The sequence below is a fragment of the Zosterops lateralis genome (assembly GCF_965231275.1).
Source record: "Zosterops lateralis genome assembly, chromosome: 7".
Taxonomy (NCBI): Eukaryota; Metazoa; Chordata; class Aves; order Passeriformes; family Zosteropidae; genus Zosterops; species Zosterops lateralis.
In genome coordinates this window covers 6,708,495-6,728,214 of record NC_139767.1, presented here as the reverse complement: position 1 = coordinate 6,728,214, position 19,720 = coordinate 6,708,495, and the positions used below count along the sequence as shown (strand labels likewise).

Genomic DNA, 19,720 nt, shown 5'->3' with positions numbered 1-19,720 from the left:
AAAGCCTAACAAAAAAACACAGGAGTGAGGGCAAATCCCACAGCCCTCCTCCAGCTGTTGGTAAATTCAAAAGCAAAACTGTTTCTTCCTCTCATCTCCTTCAGTTACAGCCATATTAAACCCCACTTTCTTAGAACCTTTGGGTTCCAAAAACTAAAAATAAAAGACTGTAAAACCACAGAAAGCTGTGCTATTTTCACTCTCTCATGGTGAACTGAAGAATGTCATTGGCTGTTTTTAGCCATGCTGAACTTTGATTACTTCCTTCTCTTATGGGAAATGCCACAACATTTCCCAAAAGTGACACTTTGCCTGAAGGGGTGTTGAGGAGACACAGAGCCAGGCTGGAAATGCAAATTGAAATCTCTTTGGCTGAGACAAAGCTCTCCAGTGGCAGCTCTGAAGAGTCCCCACCTATGTGACTGTCACACACAGGCAGCAGCCACTCCACAGGAGTGTTCACTTCACGCCCCTGAACATCCAGACATGGATTAAAGGAGACTTGAGCCCAGCTCTCTCTCTGTGCCTTTGGCTTTATCTTTTGTGCTAACGAGAGTCTCCCTGACAAGAGGGAGTTGTGTCCTGCCTGCACTGGGATTTGCTAATAACAACTAGAACAGACTTTGCCATCGAGTCACTTTAAACTCCCATGCAATGGTTTTGAAGAGACTTTAAAAAAAAAAAATTCTTTCCACTCCTCAACAGTAACAGCACAGGAGAGAGGACACATCATTAGGCCTCCATCCAAATGCTTGTGGAATGATAACATGTTAAAAATCCAAGTGAAAAAAGAGCCAGAATCCAGCAGTAACCATTTTCCACTCACACAGCCACATTCACCATAGTTTTGCAGACCAGTTGTTACAGCCTAGTCAAAGGCAGGACATTCCCAGGGCCCCAGAGCTCACTTTGTAGGCACTTCTGGTCCTACAGCACTGATCGTTTCTTTCCAGCCTTGAGATCCCCTGACCAGCTCCCTCCTCAGACTCACTGCCTCACAACCCTCAAATGCATTTAATGTGCAAATTTATCATGGATTTAATGGCATTCAGTTATTAACAATGTCAGATTAGCATTCAAGACACCTAATTTTCAAAGAAAATACTGCCTTTCTTTCTCTTTTTTATAAATATCTTAATTTACAAGCCTTTAAGGACAATTTTAAGTCTCAACTATCATGGAAACTGCAGTAGGATATTTTAGTCACAATAAAATATACCAGAAAAAAACAATTCAAAGAAAAATAACCAACAGTTGGTTCACTTTTTAACAAAAGCAAAGCTGAAAACTTAAACAAGGGATGAACCTTGTGCTTTTTTCTGGTCACTGACACGTGCCAAACACAAGTGGGTCAGCTGTATCTCAGCATTAAACACATTTGACAGAACTCCTGCAATTAGAAGAAAGAACTCAGTCCTCGCTAATTTGATTTGTGCTGCCTCAGAGGAAGGGATTCCTCTCTTGGCAGGTCCACTGGAAATGGCAGCTCCTACAACATTAAAATGTTTCTGATAAACATTCATACAAGTGCAGCAGTTATTCAGAGAAAGGGAAACAAAGCCTTCTACCACATTTAGCTACTTCAGAAATGTCCTGGTCAGTAAAACTGATGACATCTCATTTCTTTGAGAAAAAAATATCTAATGGCTGGAATTTGGCTCCACATCACTGTCCTAACTCAGAAGTCATATCACAGACTTAAGCCAAAGAACTGCTTGGAATTGTAAGCTGGGTACAAACCTAACAGTCAAAAAAAAAAAAAAAATCTCAATTATGGTCCATGTAATTTGTTCTTAATTCTGCAGACAAGCATCTCATCTGGTTACCATTTATGTGAGATTTAATTAACATGGTGAAGGCCAGAGCCCTCACAGGCACCAATATGTTCCAAAGCACATATATCATTAACTGAGAAATGGTGGTGAAAACACACACACAGAGGAAGAATTCCTACAGATTCTGCAACTCAGCCCTAAGTCCCTTTCTCTATTTATCACCCAGTTCCTACAGCCAGAGGTTCTGCACCTGGAAAGAGACAGTTACTCCTCTCAAACACACAGACAACTACCCACTTAATTATCTTATGGCAGGAACAGTAACTAAAACCAAATTATTCTTTAGTTCCTTCCTTCAGAGGGGACTCCTCTCACCCTTGTCCAGAGATGTTTAAACCCATGCCAGAAAAGGCACACACTGATACGAGTTCTGTGGCAACTGACTACACTAGGCTCCCTGCTAACCAGGCAGAGAAGACTGGACTAAGACCATTTCCTTGGTCTTAGCTGACTGAACAACCCTTTTCCCACCTTTTACATTCACAGAACACCATTTTTTTTTTTTTTGCTTAACACAATTAGTGAGATGAAAAGTGCACTGATCTGTAAAGAAAAAAATGTGTAATAAGAGTTAGGGGTATTACTACACATCCAATATTGCTATGGGTATTGCCACAGGGGGTGGAAATCAATGAAACATAATCTAGACAGCCAACACACATCTGGCTTCAGTGAAAAAAGGTCACATAAAAGCCATCCTCCGGCCCACAAACACCAACCCTTGCTTCTTAAAATTTCCTTAAAACTACAGTAATAGCAGTGACAAACTGCAAAAGCATAGACTGAAAAAGTAAAAGACCTTCAGTTCATTAAAAATCCACACTGATAAAGGGGAGCTGTGGCAGCACCTGAGGGCTGTGGGGGTGATTTAGTGCAGGGCCAAGGCCCCTCCCCACAGGGCCCCATCCATCCCTGGGTACCTTTGTTCTGCAGGAAGGGACAGAGCACTGACACAGGACTGAGCTGGCTGCCTTGCACTGTGCATTAAAATGGCATCATAGGTGACCCCTAAACTCCCATGACTATTTTATGGGGGTATTGTGAGAGTTATTGTCAGGCACCGGGGTGAGCTCCCTGGATGGTTTTCAATTATGCTTCTCATGGCTATCAAAGAACCTGTAAATCTAATTAATAACCTCTACAGCCAAATGGAGGCTTCATTTGTTAGCTATCAGTGTTCTTTCATCCTGTCATACTCCATGCAGTAATTTATAGACCCTAGTGCAAATGGGCATATACATGTATAAAGATCTTTCTAACTCTACACAAATCATTCTATCTATTCCAAATTGGTATCACAATATCTCATTTAGAAACTAATTACGTGATTTTTTATAAGGATGTTTTGTATGCTGCTCCTCTGATTTAAAACAGTAGCAGAAAATAAATAGCAGAACATTATTTTTCCTCCCTAAAACAGAACAGGAATACTGCTAAAATAATAAATACACTGCAAGTGTTTTGGCCAGTGCAATTTTAACATTGTCTTTATTATTTAGTTGTAAGTACAATCTGCATATTTCATTTTCAACAAGTTATGAAGTGAGAAGCAAAGAAGCTCACACTGTTCACAAAAGGGCTGAGAAAATTCAGCAAATCCCCAACCAGCTGTAAAAATCAATTCCTTGGGAAAAGAGAACTTTAGATTTAGATAAGAACAACAAATGCTTAGGACAACAAATACAATTATTCCACTTGGCTGCAAAAAGAAAATATTTGGAAGTTGACAACTACTGACAGTCTCACTCTTGCACTTAGCGGGAGGTGAAGTTTGTACCACTCCTCTCCAGAATCACTCTGGGAGTTAAAACTTTCCAGCCAGGGACCCAACACTAACCCCAAAGTGATGGGTAAACAACAGGGCACATAAGGACAGACACAGACTGCAGCAATTACTAAAAATTGCCTTATTTAGGTTGATCTTTAAGCAAAGTGGCAGCATTATGGCTCTAATTTTAAACTAAGTACAGGCTGCTCCTTGAAATGCCCTTTGGAGAAAAGATATTGATGGTTTGCTGCTCCATGTCAGGGGTGCTAGTCACTACTGTTCAACTACAGACACAGAAAATTGCTTTCAGATGAGACAAAGACTGTAAAATAGACTGTAAATATTTTTTTAAACAAACTGAAGCACAGAGTTGATCAGAATTTGTTGCATTTGTATATGAACAGCCAATGCACATAATTTGTACAGTACAGTGCTGTAGCTCTGCACTCCCTTAAAATATTTTAATGCAAAATGAAACATTAGGATGTATATTTAAGAGAAAGGTTTGGCAAACATCTTTTCAGTGACACAGAACACATTACCAATTTCCAAGGACAAAGCAGCAAAACAGGCTCCAGGAAAGTAGGACACCACAGAATTCCCACTGCCCTATTTCTGGTCAACCAATTTCCACAGAAGGCATCTACAAAATCTCAATTAGGAGTGAGTTAAGGGTAGATCCTGGGGGGAACAGGCAGTCCCTTTTACACAGAGAAAGGCTGTTACAGTCATTGTTACTGTAGGAGGCAGTTTAACCCAATCTAGTCAGATCTAGGTGCTCTCACCAAGCTCATGCTTCACAGTCAAGAAAAAGTGTAACAGACTAGAAATTTTTTAAAAATTAGCACACTGTTGCCTAAGCTTTGTCACACATCAGGATACTCAAGTGAGATTTTGCTGGGGAAAAAAACCCAATTATATTCTAACTCTGAGAGCTTTTCAAACTAATTCTTTTATATTTGCTTCAAATAATACTTTATTTCAGATAGAGGGAAACACTTCCTTATTTCACCAGCATAGCTGTGATAGGCACCTGCAGACCACAGTGCCAGAATTATCAGGCATCTGTACTTGGGTTAAGAGGAAATGGAAATTATTTACTAGAAGCTCACTCATGTCAATGCATGCATCATTTCAGCACACACTACAATATTCAGGTGACCCTTCCTCCCATCTTACTGGGAAAATTAAAAACAGAGCCTAAGAGCACCTTTCACACACTATTCTGACTCAGTGCCACATCGGGGAGGGGCTGCATCTCTTGAAACAACTGGATACTTTTGCTGTTAAGAGCTGAACAAAACAATGCAGGAAGAGATGTAAACCCAAGTCTGCCGCCATCTCAAACAAAAATACCTCTGCTCTCTGCTCATTCACTGTGTTCGGAAAACTCCCTTTCCCACTTCCTATTTCCCCCTGCCTTTCATGGTGTCCTCTTTCCTTTGCTGAGCTCTGCTCAGTCTCCTTCCTCCCATAGTTCAATCCATCCTGGGGTAATCTCTGTGATGAGGAGTCCCTGTAATATTTTAGCCAGTGAGATCATTGATTATGAAAAAAGACCAGTACTTTTCTAAAGATGAGGTTTTCTGCCAGCCTCACGCTAAAAAGAGTGGTGAATTTATGACATGAAATTACATGCACTGAATCAAACCCATCAGGATGAGCACTTTAAAGGGACACTTCTAATCTAGCAGACTGAAAAACTGCCAGGGGTTTGCCTCTGGGAAATTAGCATGATCCAGAGAAAACTTCAAGGTTCTAAGTAAATTAGTAGGTCAAAGACTAATTATTCATTTAGTTCAAAACAGACCCCAAATGCAGTTTCATATTATAATAAAACTGTATCAGAGAGTAGGAGGAAGCTGATTGCCTACTGACCTACTGGAGCAAGATAGGAACAAAGCCCTTTTCCCTTCTTAAAGGGATTTTGATTGGAAACAAAAGTAAATGAAGAAAGAAAAAACCCCAACACATCAGCAAAATGGAATACCTTGTCCATTTTTTCCCCAGCAAAAGTATTCATAGGCACCAGTTTTTATCTAGAATTAACACTGCATTTTACTGTGCTTTCACAAAAAAAAAAAAAAAAAGGTTGTTAGTTGCATTACTTTACTGACAACAATTTTGTTTCACTTCAGTAGAATAATTATTTTATTTCACTTTAACAGACTAATTATTTTCCTTTTATACCAACCAGGGTTGGTAATAATAAACCAGGGGTTTATATTTTGTATGGAGTTGTGTGCATACATAAATACAACTCTTAAGCAAACAACAAGAGGAAAAGGAGATCTGTTTTTTGAAGAGAGAGGTAAAGAAAACTGCAAAATATTCTTACTAAAAATCTTGCCCTGGAATATTTGTTGAAAAATATTAATTTACGCCTCATCAGTACTTAGGCACTGAAAGAATTTCCAAAGTAGTCAACAGGCATTAGGTCAGGGTACACCAATAAACAGTTCTCCCCACAACTTCTGCTTTTTCCAAACTTTTCCAACTTTTATTTGTCCCAAATTCAGACGTAACTTAAAGGAAAGATAAAATTTCATCGGGACTAAATATGGCCGATATTCACCTCTGGCAAACTTGAGCTGGCACATTTTGATGGGATATTTGCCCAGCATGAGGTAATTTCTTACACATGAGAAAGACTTTAGACGCTCCTAGTACTTCCCAACAGATTCCCATCCCATTTAATTCCCATCCATTTCACTCCATGACACACTTGCCCAGGTACTGATTGCAGCACTACCTTGAGTTCATGTTCAAGAAAAAAAAAAAGGAAAAAAAAAAAAAAGGCAAAACCCCCACCACATTTAAAAACAAAACCACAAACTTCTAATGCTTACAATTATTTTAATGTATTTGGATTATTTCATAGTCCAGATGGCCTCAGTATTCAAAATCTGTACAATTGCATAGACAAATTATAGCTTTTTCAATTTGAAGATGTGCTGTATATATGAGAGGACTGATCTGGTGACTTATTTGAAAAAAGAAATAAAAATAACTATTTTCTACAACCAGATGTGTTCTGCCATTCAAAGTAGTTACACCTCCATCCAAGCTCTCAGATTCATGAACAAACTGCACAAGCACAATAATCATCCCACATATGTTGACAGCAACCAAATATTGATGAAATTAAGGCTGTGCAAAATTCAGTAAAAGAAAGCAGATGATCATAGGCTGTATCCCTAATGATTACTGCTGCATAATCAATGAGCACCTTCCTGGAATGATCCCGCTTGTAAGAAGTGCAGCAGAATGCCATCAGGCTAATCCATAAAGCTGCTAACGACTCACTCTGCTACCCAGTGGGAACACACCCCCAAGCACTTTGAAGTGCTCCTGGTGAGATACAGAAAATAGAAGGAAAATTCCCCTTTATATATTTTTATGGGCTACCTAAGCAAGAGGCATAAAATTCAGACAGGAAAGCAGCCATGAAGGTTAAATGGGATTTTTTTTCCCCTGTATTCCTTTAACACTGCATGGCATATATATGTCATTTAAAAAATTCACTGGAATAATTTTAAGTGCACAGCATGTACTGCTGCAAGGTAGTCATTTGTTAAGGAGTTGCAAGATGTTTTTTCACCATTAGCTGCCTTCTTCACAAATTAAAATCAGACTGTGTCATCACCCGAGCCAGAGCATAAGAATTCACAGGACACAATAAACCTATGAGAATTAAAATTACCATAGCAACTTTGCATTTTGATTTGCTGCTATTTTGTTGAATCAGCCAGCCTGGTTCTCAGAGCTGTGGTTACTATGGAAGACTGAAGCAGAAATTCACCTTCCTGGGGCAAGGGAGACAGGCAGCAGACAAGATGAAATGCTGCAGCCTGCAGAGCTTCATTTATTTAGGAGTCATTTATTTTGAATATCATCTTCTGTAATTTGAGATAAATGAGATAAATTATTAATATTACAAGAATAAAACCTTAAATAAAACTTTCCTTTCAAATTAAGATAAATTTGCAAGTGGAATAGATTAAAATGAGCAAGTAAGTACTAGAAAGAGCTCCTGAAACCTACAAAATGAAACAGCTTTGCCCAGGCATTTCAGAGGCCATTTCTAAGGGGTTTATTTTCATGTCAGTTTACTCACTGGCTAATACTAAACCTGTAATGCTGCTCTTTCATTTTTTTTAATCACTGCCAGTATCATTTTACCTTGCATGAGAGTTGAGGGAATGAAAATATGAAAGATACACACTTTATTACAGAATACAGGGAAAAAAAGTACAAAGGGAAATATTACAAAATCTTCATAATGCCCTACTTTAAATATGAGAGGTTTATTTAAATACCACAATATACTATACACCTTCAAGAAAAATGGGCAAATGCCTATTAGAGGATAAGCCAACAACATGGATTTCCCACTCATGAACTTTACAATTAAACCCTCAGCATTTAAACAGCAAAAATGAATCAGTCAGCAGCAGCATCTTGACAAAATGCAACCATTTCTTGAAGAGAATTTCTAAGGACTTGTCAAACCGGCCCTCTACCAGTCACTATACATGGACAGAAAGAATATTCCAGTATCTTTGCAACATGAACCTCTTATTTTTTTATCCCAATGGGTCAGGTACGGGATTTTTCTTGTGGAATTCCTAGTGGTGGTTTGTGAGTGGAATTGGCTGAAAAAAAAACCCTGTGCAATTTCAAACAAACCCTTAATTTGACAGAAGGAAGAAAGAAAAACACAGGAAAACAAAGCAGCACCTGTTTAAACATGACATTTAATGCTGTGAAACCCTAAGACAGATATGAATCCACAGACTCTGTGGCATAATATACCCCACAAACCAGAAATTCAAACATCAGTGCATGTTACTCACTAATTGCAAAGGACAGCTACTGTTGGATTCGGAGATATTTTTCAATAACAATGTGGTCACTACTCTTGTCTGAAAATACTTTTCCTCCCCTAAAGCTGTAACATCTCATATTACACCTTCAAGAAAGATATTTGTAATGCCGCAGCAGCAGTGTCTGTCTTTCACCTGCAGGAAAAGATCCTCTAATCCCTTGGTAGAAGGCCAGTGTATAAAGGCATATAGGGAGAAAATATAATTTAAAGTTTGCAGGACATTTCCTAGGGGTAGCTCTGTACATGTGGAATGGGAATTTTTTATTGCAAGAGTTAGGAAATCCATATTGCAGCAACAAAGCAAGAGCACCCAACAAGCTACAGCCTCTTTCATATAGGAATTTTCATTTAAGTTGAGTCTCATAAAGTGAATGACCAAAAATCACTAAAAAAACAAGGAATACAACATCGGGTATTAGAAAAATGCAGATTGCTCCTCATTTAAGTAACTCCTCAGAGTTTAAAAAGGTTTTAAAAAAAGGAGAAAGTTCTGTCAAATCATATCACAGGCTAAAGCAAAACAGGGGCTCAGGACTGCACCACAGTGACATAACTGCTCTGCATCCATGGATGGCATCCAGGGGAGTGTCAGCGCTGCCTGTGTTAATGACTCAGCCGCTGCTGCTGGCAGTGATCACCGCTGCCCACAGCTCAGCACCAGGGGAAGGGCTCAGCAGCCAGCTGAGGGCCCCAGCTGTGCCGTCTCCAGCACTAACACAAGCTCTCCCTCCTCAGCAGGCAGCCCAAGTCCTGTGGGGGACTAATGGGAAAACAACTTAGCACCATGGAAACCTCTCTAGGATGATGGAGATGGTTTGATTGACACCGAGGCTAAGAATGGGGCAGTGAGCACTTTCTTCTTCCCCCCAAATACTCAAAATTCATTCAGCATCTCTGAGATTGTGCCAGCTGGACTGGGGGGAAACAAATCCACTTAAGTATTTCTGGGACAATCTGTTCCATGGAACATGAAGAATCCAGCAGACAACCAGTCCCTCGACAAGCCTTTCTCTACTGTGCTTAAGAAAAAACACTCAACAAAAACACAAGAGCGGGAGAAGGAACTGACCACTAATTAAGAGGCAAACAGCCATGGCAGATTCTTTTGCCCAATGCTGCTCCCAAACTATGCAGGATCTCACAAATGCTTCCCTGGGTCTCGCTTCCCTGAATTTAATGAGAGGATTTTCTCAACATCACTGGTCTGTAATCCAAAGAAACTCTCTACTGCAGCCCAGTGAGAGAAAGTTTTCTCCTTTGCTCCCAGAAACAATGAAGTAAGCTCCTGTGATATTCATCACAAGCCATAATTGATGTTATTAACAATTTTTATTGTTCCAAACACACAATCTACCAAAATCCTGCATTTACCCAACATAAAACTACTCATTTTGCCTGTTCAGTCACTTAATGAAATGCTTCAAAACAGAGGAAAAATATTTTCCACAATTACATGGAAAAACTTCTTTAAATTCCATTAGAGTCCATAATAGGTGGAGAGGGCAAGCACATCATTCTCCACCCCAGCAAAATGGCCAATATTTTCAAATATCTTGACATTGTTGACCTTCTCTCCAGTATAGCTCAGATTAGGACGTAGAAATGATCAAGATTGGCCACCTCACAGAAAATAACTTTCATGAGGATGTTCCAATCAGTTTCATTTGGGAGTCTTGCTCATGCAGAGTCATCAATAATAAATAGATTTGGTGTTTTGCCAAGTTTCATAACCATGCTACACACTAGTATCTATTTCAGCAGACTGAGCCAACTGTGTGCATCATATTTATGAAACAGCCCCAAATCTGCAGCAGAGGAGGTAACTCCACTCTGTCCTGATTTGCACGCATTAGGGGAAGACAGGAACCTTGTTTAACCTCGCAAAGGAAAGGTTTTGGGTGCCCTAAAAACCAGCCTTCCCTCAGCCAGGTGTTTACCAGGGAGAAAGAGCTCTGGGAAATGCTTGGCAGGGTAATGAGGGACAACAATCACCAACTGCAAGGAAGGATTTGAGTGGACATGAGGGATTTGCTTCTCTCTCTAAGGATAAACAATTGTGGGAATAGGTTGTCCAGAGAGGTTCCCCAATCCTGAAAGCTCTCATGGCCTGACAGAAAAGAGCTCCCAGGTCTGAGTTCAGTGCCAACCCTGCTCCAAGAATGCCCCTGATGGCCCCTCCAGCCTAAACACCCACCCAGTTCCAGATCCTCAGTTACTCTCAAATCACAGAAAATAAAACCAATAAGGATCACCTTCACTTGATTGGTTTATTTCAGCTGCTAATTTTAATACATTTAGCAAATCTGTCTGGAAGTTTTTACCTGGAGTACACCATCCTGTGATAAACTGGGGCTCACAATTTGATGCAAATTCCATGCTTCATTATGGAAATAGGGTGAAAAGATATACTTTATTTTGCATGGCCTGACTCGATAACTCTTGCAGTAAATGAAAACAGTAATCCCAATGATTCTGAAAATAAAATCAGTTTGAGTAATGAAAGGCTTCCTCAGACCTGAAACTAAAATAACCTACAACACAAACCCTGAAAGCTACATGCACACTCAAGTGGGCAAGTTCAAGCATTAAATACAGGTAAAAGATTAATGAGAAATAAAGAAAAGTATGTGAAATACAAGAAAACATTTCAGAAGAGGCAGATGGACTATTAAGGACCACAGTGAAACAAACACACCCAAACAAAACCCACCTAAATTCAGCTCTTTCCTCCAAAATAAGCTGCATCACAATGAGTCAGTGCTCCGACTGACCTGCCTATAACCATGCTGTGTTTAGTAAAAACACCAAAGCCAACACTCAGAGGCATAGGCTGGAGCCCTCATCACCTGAGCAACACCTCACAGACCTGAGAGCACTGTTGGGTGCAGTGGTCACATCAATAATGGCTTTCAACCACAGTCTGCTGGGGACATGTTGAAGTGGTTCTCAGATTCTCTCTACTGTTTCATGACCTCCTAATGCACATGGTGCAATACATGCCTCACACTCACATCTATAAGCACTGCATCGTGTTCAACACGCACAAAAAACCCCCAACTTTCCCCACCACAGCTGCCATGCAGCTTAACCTGTATAGCTGCCCATGGTTCAGGTAAGACCCACACCAAAACCAGCAGCTTTTTCAAAATGGGACAAGGAAAAAATCACAAGGTAGAGGGACAAAATTGTTTTTTGCTCTCTAACCCACTACAAGCCAAAATTTATTTCATGTAATCTCAATGAGAGGCCACCTCTTGCCTCCTCCCTTGATAGAACTGCAGTTTCTTAGGCACCTGGCACTATCAACAGTGAATGCAGAATGCTGGAGAAAGGGTCACGGGGAAGTCCAGCAGGAGGAACTGACCCTATAACGCATCTCCTGCAACTGCCTCATTTCCACATTGTGACAACTGTGCTCTGAAGTCTGACTTCTTTCACACAGCAGAGGCTCTCTTTGAGTCCATGTGATGAAGCACAATCAGGGAAGAGAAAGAAGGACAAGAAATTGAGGGGAAAGAGTAAGGGCTCATGCCTGCCCTTGGTGAGACTTAGGGGGCTTATGCACACACAGCCAGGCAAGAACATCACTCCCAGGCATGTCCACCCCAGCAGGGCACACAGATGGCCTCCAGGAGCTCCATCAGACCAGGCCACACATCACCAGGGTGATGCCATGCAAGTGCCACGAGCTGCAGACCCGTCACTGTGGTGTTTACAAGAATGCACAATGTGCTTACAGCCAGAGGGAAAGTTATGGCAGCTGGTCCAGCTAAGACGGGGAGACTTTCTTCACATCCTCTACAAACAACTGACAGCTGCTTGTGAAGTTAACAGCACATGATTTTATTAGTGGACAGAAGTGCTGGTGCCACACATTCTCACAGCCCTGCACTGTGGCTGAGAAGCTGTGTAAAGGTGAGTGGTGCTTTGGACGGTCCTCCACACACAGGACTGTCCTTGTTGATGCTGATCTCGAGCAAGAACCTGCTCACACTACACTCCGTGTGTGCTGTGTTCTATGGAAGATCTCTAAGTCATCCCTTCCTGACCTAAATCCCCCAAATGACAGCAGCAAACTGCCCAAAGGTACCCTCTGTGTGTCTGGTGTGGATGTGGAGGGGCTGTAGCAGCATGTGCTCTGTGCTGCAGGCTCAGTTTGGAAGCCCTGCCCTGTCCCAGGAACCCAGCTCCGCTGAATGGATCTGCAATGCCTACTCCGAGTTCACCTGGAGTGAAATCTGCCCTACTAAATACCAGGCTCAGGGACCTCTGCAAGGTGAATTCATCCTCTTCAACTTTCCAACCCCAAATTCCCTTGCACAGGTTCTCTCAGCAGACACATTCCCTACTGCTGCTCATAAAGCTGTGCTCACTCACATCCTCCCCTCAAACGTGTGCTAGCACAGAAAAGTGTTCCCAAATCTCTTGTTTTCTGCTACAACTAGTGCCAGAGAAGCAGGGCAAGAAATCTAACAGCTGCTTTGCAGCCTGCTGAATGAAACTTCTTGCAGCCATGTGTGGAACTGGCTCCAGTTTAGGGGCATGCAGGACCTGTGCTGGAACACCCCTGGCAAGCCAGGATTAGGCAGGAGGAACTAGACCTGGTGGTTTCAACCTACTGAACACAGAAGAGTTATTTGAGAGTAAACTAACTCTGATGCTTCAAGGGAAATGGTTGATCACAGAACACCAGAAGCAAAACCTGTGAATTAGGAATGAAACACAGAATCAGGAGCAATAAAGAGGACACAGTTGCTCTGTCACATTGTGCCTCAAGTCCCCATTCATTACAGAAGGATCCAGTGATGTAAAAATATGCAACTTTCAAGACAACAAAGTAACCTGTGCTGTTTTGCTAAGTTTGATACACCTAGAATTAAGTTTATTTTGAATAAACTTTCCTCTCAGATCTTTGCCTGTGTCTTCAAAGACTTCATCTACTGAGCTAGTTCACAGAGAAAGCATGCTACACATCCCCAGTGACCCAGATAGCAGCTGCATTCCAAATTCTCAACCTGCCTTTTTCTCAGCCTGACAGGAATTCTGTGAATGTTTTTACATAGCAATTGGCCTTTGATGATGCACTTTCTGCCAACTGATTGACAGGAAGCAAACTTTAGCAAAACAAACAAGAGCTGCAAAAACTACCACCTTGCAATAGGTAGCTTCCTGGCATCGTTAATCCCTTGTTTCCTGCTGCTTCTGACCATGTAACCATGGGCCCTGATTCCATGAATGCTAAAACACATTGGCTCTCCCAGTTCTTTACCATGAAAGCTACGATCAAGGCAAGTTTCTTGAAATCAAGCTTTCTGAAGTATAGAGCATGATGCTGTATAATGTACTACAGTGAAAGCAAGCTTTCAGCTCAGGAGAGATGTCTTACTCTTCAGAACTCCTCAGTACCCCTGTGCTTATGCAGATTCTCTTCCTAAATTAAAAAAGTACATATTTTTTTCATGCGTGCTTTACCATGAAAAACCCCAAACTCCTCTTTTTCTTGTATTAGCAACTAAGTGACCTATATCCTGGAACATGTGCATCTCTGAATATTTCTGTTTTTCCTTATTTATTCCCATTTCAAACTGCAGATGCTTTATCCTCTCTCAGCGTCCTAATGCCCACACTGATATTTTGTTGCATTACTATGTCCTAGAACAGCACAGAAAGCTCAGACACTTAAGAACAGCATCTCCAACAAATCAGGACATGTCTAAACCTTGCATTCTTTCTCACCTAGCTGAGAAGCCATTGTTGTAAATACCAGAGGCTGGGAATCCTGAGAAAAATGGACAGCAAATCAAAGGCCATTTTATTTCTATAAGTGGAGTTAGCTTGCTTGCACCAAACCATTTGGCTGGGGTGTGCATCTAACACTTCTAACTTGAAAATAAACCTTTTCCCTGACACCAGTTATATTCCAGTATCTACAGGATAAAAGGGTTGTGTTGCTGCTGGTATAAAACAAACAATGCCAGTTCTGATCAGAAGTGTCTGCTCAGACAGCCCAAGCTTCTTGAGCTGGAACTGTATCCTACATAATTGCTGAGGCATGAAAATGACTGAATTTCCTTCCTTACTGGAATGCTAAAGAATCTCCCACACAGTTTTTAATTCTTCACTCATTTTCTTGTGGTATCTGACTGCAACAAAAGCTCTAAAACAAAACTGGATTTATTGCTGCCCTACTAATCTGCAATCCAATGACTTTGGAGACAGTAAACCACAAGACTGTTCCACCAAGTGACAAACAAGACAAACAAGTCACACTACACCATGGGGGTTTCTTTAAGTGCATTATTATGTATTACTACTCAAATTCAAACCCAGACAAATGTAACAAGATATCAGAACCAAATACCACTCTAAATATCTAAGTATCAACTATGCACCAAGTCGTTAAGAAAAATATTCTACAGCAAGAAACATGGAACACCACAATTAAAAAAGCAGTGAGTCACATATATGTTGTTGTTTTGGAGAAATATTTCTCTTCTGGTATCTCAAATAAAATGGGAGCATGAGAAAGTTTCCTCCTTCTGGAGTGATTAGGAAGAATAAGACAACATACAAAAGAGTTCAGAAAACTCTGAAGCAAAAAGGAATTATCTACAACACAGCTCCACATCAGGCAGCCACTCATCATCACATGCAGGCAGACAGGGCTCAGAAATGGGCTCAGAGTCAAATTCCACAGGCAGCATCCAGGCAGTGAATTTCTTTCCAGCAGGTAAAAATGTAATCTCTAATTTTCTTCTGGGTTTGTCAACAATCACATATTTATCTCATCTGCCTCAACAAACAGGGGTTTGTGTATTAACAAATAAATGCACATAGTAATTCCAAATCCCCCCTCTCCTTTGTTCAGCACCACTCTTAGCTGCTACAGCTTTTGAATTTCACCCTGCAGAACCAAGCTAATCTCCCCATTGCATGTAAAGCCCTCAGCCTTAAAAAAAAAAAAAAAAAAAAAAAAAAAAAAAAAAAACCACCAAAATAAACCCCTTTTTCCCTGAATTCTGGAACGAGAGGCAGATTGGGTACGGTCTACAACAAATAACAGGGCAAGGTTTTTCTTGTTCATGGTGGGATTACAAAAGGTACAGGGACTACCCACACTTGAAAAAAACCCACCTATTTTAAAACATGGTTCAAGTCTAATTTAGTGTCTCAACATGGTAAAAAAAAGCCAACAAGAAGATGCTGTATGTGTAAAGTGACAGTTTCCACTGACACAGCTGCTTTTCCTGCAGGAGCATGTTGTTCATTCAGTACATGTCAGACCTGCCACAGATAACTATCACTTATTCAATTAGTGGTCTCTGCTCTATTTATAGCACAATATCTGCATTATAAAGAGAATAATAATGCCCCACATCAGGCTATCCCAGGCCTCATGAACATTAAAGAATGCACCTCAATAAAGATAAAGAAAGGGAACATGGAAAACAAAACCAGATTTGCCTGGATCAGAGCCAGGACTATAATTCACTGAATTCTGTGCTCAAGCCTGCTGACCTCAGTGATGAATATCTGAAGCTCCCAGCGGCTTCTCTTCAATTGCTCCTGCACACCAGAGCCCAGATTTCCAAACTGCCACATGGAAAATGCAAAAATCACTATGAATAAGGAGGAACCAAGGCAGGTTCTCCACTCCAGCAATCACCACCCTAACCAGAGAGGCCTGTCTCTCTTGCTCTCCAATGTTTTTATTTCCTTCTTTATTTTGGAAGAATGCCTGTATCTGTGAGATGAAATGAATCAGAATGAACTGGGTCCCCCTTGTATGTGTTCTCTGCCTTGCTACAGAATTCACTTACTTCTCTTGGCAGTGGTAAGTTTGTTGTTGTTTTTTTGGGGGAAAAGGAAGAGATGGACAAGATTCCCAGTCATGATGTGCCTCTACCTTCCCACTGCTGCACTCCCATGGCAGCACGGGGCGTGCAGCCCATCCAGCTCACACAGCTGTGCTGACCTGGGCATCCCTCCTCGGCCAGCACAACAATTACAGCGGCAGGAGTCAGTTAATCCGGCAGGGAATTGATCTGTAAAACGCTGTAATGAGCTTCGACAGAACAGGGCCATCGATACAGGGACAAACGTCAGACCACAGCAGGCTGTGAACTCCAGCCCCAGCTCTGCACCTCCCAAGCCAGGCGGGATAAGCCTCCTCTGCTGGGGCAGCGCCGGGGTCACAAACACCCTGAATTTGGGTCACAAACTCGAATTCAGACAGAACCCTCCTCACTTTTAGAAGGCAGTGCCTGCCTGGCAGTGCCCCCTGGCAGGACCGAGGGGCCTCTTCAGAGCATTTCCCTGAGGGATTGCTCTGCTGCCAGTCTTGTGCAGCAGCCATTTATCCTGCCCACCTATCAGCTGTAAACCATCAAATGCTAAAAAGACATTAGTATCCATTATAGACACATCTGGAGTCACGTCCTCCTTCGAAAAAATGTCAAAAATGTCAATAAAGCAAAAAATTGCTTACATGCTTTGCTGAGATACCACACAAAAAAATAAAGGTGGTTAGTAGCTTCTTCAGAATAATAAAAGTTTCAGAGCAGTAATTAGCTTACCTTTTTCAAAGTCTACTATTGGCTTTTTTCAGTTTTTATAAAGGAAAAAATTAATCAAGATCATTTAGAAATCCAGCCAGCAATAAAATCTTTATCTATATAAAGATTTTATCTTTATCTGAAATAAATCTTGAACTATATTTAAGCCTAACATAAACCAATGCTGACAACCAGCCCAGATGATAATTTTTAACATTCATAAATGGAGAGTGATTATGAAATCTGTGGACTAGAAGATACTTTCTGGACTCTCATACCTCAGAACCTATGATGCCAAATGAGCAAATAAAAGAAAGCAGCAAGAGCTGGGCACGTGAGTCTGCAACAACAACAGCAAGCCAACAGAACAGGCATCAAAATTCTAGTTACCAACAAAGACCTTGGCCAGGGCAGAAGGAGATAAGGTAACAGAGCTTCTTGAAAAGAAATCAATACCTGAAACCAAAGAGGATCATTGAATTAGAAAAACTGTCCTTCTTTTTTTTTTTGCCATTCAATTTTTAATGAGCAAAATGTTCACTGCCCAAGTCAGAAATGCTGCCAATGCCTTTTAAGTGGTGTTTGCTGGTGATTAATGGTATATTCTACTGAAAGTATGATAAGAAGCAAACTAATGAAAAATCATCAGTGAAAATTAAAAAAAAAAACAAGGACTAAGATGTTCATCAAATGCTCTTCCTTAAAATGCTACAGTTTTAATGTTTGGAAAATAATAAAAAACACAAACCCAAACCCACACAAAAAAGACCTGAAGAGCAAATCAAGGCATTTTAAGAGTGTATAAAGAAAAATTTAAGACTGTTCATTTTCTACTAAATCTAGTTACTTGTCCTACATCTTAAAGAAGTTGCAAGCAAATTCTGCAATTTAATATCTTTGCTAATATTTCCTAATTAACAAATATACTTCAGCAGCTTTGTAAATTGGCTTCAATTCAGGAAAATATTAACCATCTGCCTAAAACCAAGCACATTTTATACCTTCCTGAAGTCAACTGGAAACAGAAGCATGCCTATATGCTAAAAATGAAACATATGCTCCAGTGATATGCTGAAAGGGAGCCTTGGTGTTAAAAGATCCCAATTCATGTTTGATTTGAAACCATCTTGAAATTTTTTGGTGAAAGGGAGCATGTCAAGAAAAACACTGGGTTTATCCTCATTTGAGGCACTAAACTTCAGACTATACACATCTTTTTTAAACCCTATGACAGTACAGACACCTCACCGTTTGCTCTGGTTCTGCAAAGGGCTGCCCCTCAGATATTCCATTGCAAACCTAAGGCCTGAAGCTGAAATGAGCACGTTATTCTCGTGGTCTCGGATAAGCATCTGCAGAGGGGATGCAAAAACTAACGAGCTCAGCAGCCCCCATCACTCATCTGACAGGCTCAAGATGCTCGCACACGTATCAGCTGGTTTATCTTTAAAGCGACACAAATACACACAGAAATAAATACACGTCTATGATGCACATATCTATATACACATATATATTCATATTCCACGGGCGCTCGGCTATCTCCCTGAGGCGACTCCTGGCCTCAGCTGCCAGCAGCAATCCCCGGCGCCAAGGCCAGGCCGGGGCGGCCCGAGGGCTCAGCCCGGTGCCGCTCCCCGGGGCGCTCCCGGCCGTGCCCGCACACACACCCGGGGGCTCCAAACACGGATCCCGCTCCAACCGAACCGCACCCGCTCCTCTCGGGCCCGGGACCGCCGCCCGCCGCCCGCACAGGCCGGGGCTGCCCGGGGAGAGCGCGGCCACCCCGCGGGGAGGCAGGTGGGGCAGGGGAGGGCTCGGTACCTGGTGCCGCGGCGGGGCCGCCCCCGGGCAGCGCCGCTCGCTGCTGCTGCTGCGGCCGGGTGGCGGCGGCGGGAGGCGGCCGCCCCGCCATCAGCATCACCAGCAGCGCGGCCGCCAGCCCCGGCAGCAGCGCGGAGAGGCGCCCGCAGGTGCCCGGCATGGCGAGCAGCCCGGGGGCAGCGGAGGCATATTGCGGGAGGCCGCCACAGCGCTCCGCGGCCCCGGCAGCGGCGGCTCTGCGGCGGCAGCGCCCGCCCGCCCACAGACGTGCCGGGGCGGGGCCGGGCCGGGGCGGGGCGGAGCGGGACCACCGCCCCCAGGGGCCGGGGGCAACGTCCTGAGAGCCGGTGGGCATCAGAGCCCGCCCTGCCGCCCCAGGGCCCGGGGAGTGTCCCCTCAGAGCCGCTGTCTCTCAGAGCCGGCCCCGCCGCCCCAGGGCCGGGGAGTGTCCCCTCAGAGCCGGCCCCGCCGGCGTGGCCCCCGCGCTCGTTCCCGGCGGTGCCGGAGCCCCTCATGGGCCGCGCTGGCCGGGGCAGCCCCCGAGGAGTCGGTGAGCCTCACACTCACAGAACCACAGAACCGACTGGGCTGGGAAAGACCTTCGAGGTCCCCGAGTCCAATCTACGACCCAGCCGTGTTAACCAAACCACCAAACCATGGCGCCGAGTGGCTTTCTTGAACACCTGCAGGGATGGCGAGCCCGCCAGCTCCCCGAGCGGCCCGTTCCAGTGTCTAATTACCCTTTCTGTGGAGGAACTCTGCCTAACATCCAACCTAAACCTGCCCTGGCACAGCTAAGACTGTGTCCTCTCGTCCTGTCACTGATTGCTTGGAAACAGAGCCCGACCCC

General features: G+C 42.7%; 1 protein-coding gene across 1 annotated transcript in view; it reads right to left on the bottom strand.

The window, feature by feature from the left end:
- The window catches only part of FAM171B (family with sequence similarity 171 member B), a gene marked incomplete at its 5' end in the record, with an annotated part of 37,042 nt that extends 18,012 nt beyond the window's left edge, over positions 1–19,030 (bottom strand). Inside the window, one exon of the mRNA XM_083865636.1 lies at positions 18,871–19,030. Within this exon, the coding sequence (XP_083721762.1) occupies positions 18,871–19,030 (160 nt within the window). The remainder of the gene's footprint in view (positions 1–18,870) is intronic.
- Between the last annotated feature and the right edge of the window lie 690 nt (positions 19,031–19,720).